This window comes from Bactrocera latifrons, unplaced genomic scaffold (assembly GCF_001853355.1).
Source record: "Bactrocera latifrons isolate USDA-ARS-PBARC rearing strain unplaced genomic scaffold, ASM185335v1 scaffold_30, whole genome shotgun sequence".
In the NCBI taxonomy this organism is placed as follows: Eukaryota; Metazoa; Arthropoda; class Insecta; order Diptera; family Tephritidae; genus Bactrocera; species Bactrocera latifrons.
Window position 1 is genome coordinate 1,395,654 of NW_017536630.1, and position 6,006 is coordinate 1,401,659.

General features: G+C 34.5%; 1 protein-coding gene across 3 annotated transcripts in view; it reads right to left on the reverse strand.

The window, feature by feature from the left end:
* Positions 1-3,580: 3,580 nt before the first annotated feature.
* LOC108970536 overlaps positions 3,581-6,006 on the reverse strand; it is a 15,379-nt gene continuing 12,953 nt past the window's right edge. For all 3 annotated transcript variants that reach the window (XM_018935989.1, XM_018935988.1, XM_018935987.1), the window contains 2 exons: positions 4,589-4,882; positions 3,581-4,528 (listed from right to left, as the gene is read on the reverse strand). In XM_018935989.1, the coding sequence (XP_018791534.1) occupies positions 4,166-4,528; positions 4,589-4,882 (657 nt within the window). In that variant the 3' untranslated portion in view covers positions 3,581-4,165. The remainder of the gene's footprint in view (positions 4,529-4,588; positions 4,883-6,006) is intronic.

Consider the following 6,006-nt stretch of genomic DNA (forward strand, 5'->3'; position numbering starts at 1 on the left):
CAAATTTAGATACAATAAGGTTGAGGAAATTGTAATAAAGGTTCGAGATTCCCTAATTTTAAATTTATTATTTTAATTGGTATATTTATGTCACAATCATTATATATTAGTCCAAAAATATGAATTCTCTTTTTCCCAGAAATACGTTTGTGGAAAAAAGGATTTTTCTCCTTTGTTATTATCTTATTTTTCCCAGCAATACATGTGTAAAAAAAAAGATCATAATCCTTTTTTTTATTTTCCTCATAAAAGCTAAATCAGCTACCTACTCTACGCCTTTGCGCAAATGATTATGTCAAGATAACAAATTTGGCAATGGCAATAGCAATAGATTTGACAGTTAGTAAGACATAGATTTTATCCTGTCGAGATGCCCCGTAAAGCTCATTAAATTTTATTAAATATAGCTTAATTAGTTTTAAAAAATAATGGAATTTAAATGCCCCTCGTTAATGCATGTGCGGCATCTTACCAAAAAGTTATTCATTACTGCTTGGAGAGTTGAGACAGGAATAGCCGCAATTGTTTCTCGAATGGATTGCCTTAGTTCATTCAAATTTGTTGGTTTTTCTTTGTAGACTTCCTGTTGAAAGAAATTCTCATTCGGCGTAATTGTGGATAGAAAAAATTTCTCAACATGCTCAAGTAACGGTCTCCACTAACCGTAACGGTATGACCGTTTTCTTCGAAGAAGTAGGACCCGACAATATAGCGTGATGAAACTTCACACCACACTGTGACACGAAGTGGATGCAATTCCGTCATGAAAAGACAGTTCAACATGTTTCCATCCTCTTACACCATCTGGCAAAATTCCAAGCGAATCGGCAAGTCTGCAGCGTTCAGTTTATTGGCCATTTGAATTGTATATGGGACTAAGTCCAAATGTTTGTGCATAATTGACTGTAATGACTATCTGCTTTCACCCATTTGAGCAGATAAGCTTCTTGTCGAAACGCGTGGATTGCTTTGTAGACAGCAGTGATTGTTTCCTCCGTTCGAACTGAAGGGTTTCGATGGTAAGCTCTTCTGTTGACTGTCCCATGCTCGGCAAAATTGTTTACAAGTCTCATTATGGTCCATCTGCTCGGAGGATTGCCGCCAAACGTGCGCCTGTACTCTCTTTGAACCGAAACTACGGACTCCAGTGCGTGATAACGGCGGACAATCCAAATTCTTATTTCTGTGTCCCAGTTATCCATTTTTGTTAAATGTAAAAGTCAATCTGCAAAATAAATAAAAAATTAACCAGCTTAACATGTGAGTAGTTTTTGTGATCCGTGATAGGAATCAATCATGACCAATTTTGGCTTCGTCGATTCTGTTCCAAAAATTTTGAAACCAAAGCGCATCACTCTTTGAAGGATCAACTGTCGAATATATTGCTAAAATAATAGAAATCACTAAGACTGCCCGCGTGTAAGTTTTCTGCAAAGCGCAAAAAAACGATCATTACTAAAGAGGATGGTTACTGATAATGAAAAGTGGGTCAGTCCCGACAACATCAGGGAAAAACCATCATCTTTGAATCGCGATGAGTCGATGGATAGGTGGCTATGTTAGAATTAAGGGCCATGAAAGTACTGCTATGTTATGTACTCTATTCTTAATTCGAACTAAGGCCGCCTTTAAGCTTAAAGCTCAAGAAATTAAGCTCAAGGAGAGAGACGTGCACAGACCTCCGGTAAAGGCACATCGTCAAACATTTTTTGAGTTCAATGGCAAATCCCTATCGCACCAAGCAACCAAATCGTTAAAATCTGTTTGTAACAGACACCTTTCATCAGTGAAGGACAGTAAAATATCTCATAACCGCATACCCACCATCGTAATTTTTTTTGTCCGGCTAATAGAGCTGTCCATATATGGAGGCGTGGCAAAAACGAGTGTTTGAAATGTATCCTTAGAGTCAGAAGCTGCAACTCAAAACTACATTTTTATTGAACTAAGAAAGGCGAGTCAATGTCAGAGAGGAGTGAATGACTGACAATTATCCCAATAGTTACCGCGGAGCGAACCAGACGGCACCAACGTAAGCCAATTTGTTTGCTGTGATCATTTACGTACTGTTAAAAAAAAACTCATAAAAAGAATTTGAAAGGCGGAACTATAAATTGTACACAGTTTTCTTACCAAATTTTATGAAATCGTGTCCTTTTATCAGAGATAATTTGAAAGAAATGCGACCAAAATAGTGTCCGTTCCCGATCATATCGGTCATAGGAATTGGTTTTGTATGAAAACAGAAATGAAATCGTTGTGATCATGAAATTTTTCCAGGTATGGGAGATGTCCGACTATAAGAACTGCCGTGGGGAATTTCGCTATATATGATTTAAAAAGCTTTACGTCGTCGACATTCAACAAAATTTGGCCCTCTATTAGAGATATCGTTAATAAATAATAACAGTTTAGGGCGGAACATCTGAAAAGCAATTGATTGAATCAAAGGAATTATAAAGGGCCATTAATTAAACACATGAAAAGTTCGTTTTTTTCGAATTTAGATTTTTTTGTTTTTAAATTAATTACAAATATATTTTTACAACTGGTAAATCAAAGCTTTTAAATTAGATACACACTTAGCGGACTTTCTATATTAGAAACTTGATTTAGCTATTTTAACAAAACTAATTTGTAAGTTAAAATTTTAATTAAATATTTGGTTTTTCAATATCTTCGCTAATTGTCAAGAAACAATGTTCATTTGTTATCATTCAACATAAGTCATTTTCATTACAGGAAAAACTTTTATTTCTTATGCGAATGCGTCTGTATGTGTAGTATTAATTTTGTTTACATATAACTAATATGTTTGCCTCTAACGCATTTCCCTTCTATTAAATACATAGTACATGTGTTAAGGTGTCTTAAAATTAAGCTAAAAGCTTAATTCTAAGTGTTTAAATAAAAGTAAAGTAGTTATATGATAGTTTTATATTTTCTGCGAGAAAATTATTAATATAAAGGAATTATATTTAGATAATGCCGTTGGTCATTTTATTTTTTGATTTAAATACTCCTTTTCACATGAAGTTTATTTATAAAATGGTATTTTAACTTTTAACCTTTGTTTAAAAACGTGTTGCTAATAAATAATGTTCTTCGTTAAAAAATAAAGCAGATTCACTGTTAAGTATCTCACCTATTGTAAATAAACTATATTATTCAAAGGTAATCGTTGGTGCAATTGCAAATGAAATAAAAGGATGAGAATTATCACAATGCGTATGCTTCATAAATTATTACAATAATAACAGTAGTTTTTAAAAGAGTAGATAAACCTAAATTAAGACACTGACCTTAAACGCTGTAGTTTTTTCAATGAGTTTCTCATGGCATGTGACGCTTGTATTCAATACAAATTTAAGATTAGCGCTCATAAAATTTGCAATCCGTTTAATTTTTTCAGTCTTATTTAACTGTTACAGCACGTGGTAGTGATTGGCGTGGTAACAGAGGGTAGAAGTTTAAATCAACTATTTTAACGTCTACCACATATTCAATCATACCTACCACAGTCGAATCTACCACACCGGTATTTATTATATTCTACCAAGGCCTGCACTGAAGCAGCATGTTGATTGTGTTATGCTGTTACAACAAAACCCAATGCTTTAATGTTGTTAGTTTTGTACAAATTAAATTGCATAAGTGTCTATAACGCCGATCAAATTTGCTATTACAGTAAATTACAATGTAGCATGGAACAATGAGATACTTATAATGTTTATGAATATAGTTTCATTGATTTTATATTACAATAACAATTAAAAACATCGTTAAAATCCTCGCTTTACAACCTTATGCTGTAGCGTGCAGGCAATATGATGATTGTTAAATAATATTTTAGTCTAACTTAGACTATTGAAAATGACACTTTTAAATACCATGTGCACTAAGACGAGTGATAAATTAAATAAAATTTGTTCAATACAGTTAGTTTTCGTTTGATTTTTGGCTTAGTGCAAAAGGAAAAATAAAATCTACTATGCACAGAATAAAGTACTAGCTACCGCGATTATTATTTTATTTAACTTAACCGAGAGAATATTATTTAAAAACTTGTCAAACAAATCCGTGAATGACAGTTGCCGTAGCATATATTTTGCCAGTTGCTGCTATTCTTTTACGACATTTGCATGCCTTTCGTGCTGCTGCGCAATCAACTAGTGGTGCTGGTTTTGTTCTTTGGGGATTCTACGACTGGTTCCTCAAGCGCTGAGGCGGCATCCGCACTCTTCTGTAGACCATTGGTGCTGGGCAATGCCTCAATGTCGGGCACATGCACAGGCGGTGGTGGCGTAGCACCTTCGGCGCGCGCCAAATTCTGTCGCTGCTCGTAGATTTCATCAACCAGTTTCTTGATGAATGGATGATTGAATTTACCCTCTGTAGAATCGAAGAATTCCTGATGCTTCAATAGACAATTGTCACGTTTCTCATACTCAAATGCCTGCATAATCATGTCGAGTCGATCTAGGTCTTTGACAAACTTCGATTCAGCACTTTCGCCTGCTTCGTATTCCTGTAAGTCAAGCGAAAAATTATTAAATAAATTAAATATATTTTTTGTATACTGTTATACCTCAAAAAGTTCCATGATACGCTTGCCACGCGGTTCTATTAACTTGCAAATGTCTTCCATTGCCTTGAATTCCATAGCGCGTTTGTCCGATTTGGAGACGCCGGAGAAAGGAGTCAGATCGCCAACTACACTCTCAGCCAGATCGTGCACTAATGCCAATTCCATGCAGCGTATCTGATTAAGACCCTCGCTACCGTCCAGTAGAAAGGTCATCATACTCATGCGATACATATGACCTGATATAGATTCGGGGTCACTGACGTTGCGCAGCACCCATCCCGTACGCTTCGTATGCTGAAATTGCAGAGTGCACACATTAAATTGATTGTAATTAGAACATATGTATGTTTTTCATAATTTATAGATGCAGCTGAGCTAAGATATAATTTATATGTATCTGGAACGGAATTCAATTATGGTATGACATTATCATTTTTTATGGGAAAACAAAGTGAACTTTATATTGCAACAATAAACAGGCGCATATGCACCAAATAAAACCTACTGTTATTGTACTTATAATAAACAATATTACGCCTGCATATAAAATATAAGTGGTATAGCATAGTACACTTAATTGCATTCTTCTTCAGCTATCCCGATTTCCGATAAACGCGTAACCATCAGGCGGCGTGAAAGTCGAATTATTAACGAAGATAGGAATTATGGTCTGGTTGGGCTCGAATATAAGTATACTTATAAACAAAATAATAGGTGCAAGTAGTTTTTACTTAATGAATATTTGCAATTGAAACAATTTTGTTTTAGTTACATATACACTAGGCGTCAAATGAAAGTATAAATTTCACAGTAGTTATTTCAATTAGATTTATTTAAAAAAATAAGTAGTAATTCATACAATATTGTTCTATTTCTAAACGTATATGGATAACAAAAAATGTAAAGTAAATCTTATTCCATTAATCGAAAGAAAAATATTTTTTTTTTTTATTTGAAAATCTGATACTAAAACAAAAGTCGTCAAATGAAAGTATAAATTGGCAACACATATAGACAATTTTCTTTTGAAAAGAAATTTAGTAATTGGTATTACCACCTTTAYTTTGAATTACTGCACGAAGACGTTTGGGCATACTTCGAACCAAATTCTCTAATATTTCCGACGAAATATTAACCCATTGGCGATTCATCTCTAAGAAAAAGGACGTCAAATTTGTGCGGCTACTTTTTGGAGTTTTAGAGTCCAAAATTGAGCACAAATGCTCAATCGGGTTTAAATCTGGCGATTGAGCTGGCCAGTTAAGTTTTTCGACTGCGTTTTCTTCAAAAAAAATGAGTTGCAAGTCGGGACGTGTGCTTGGGGTCGTTATCTTGTTGAAAAATAAACGACCCCAAATGCATTTTTTCCGCGCTTATTGTCAAATTTTCGCTTAGAATGTCAACGTATGCAGCTGCCG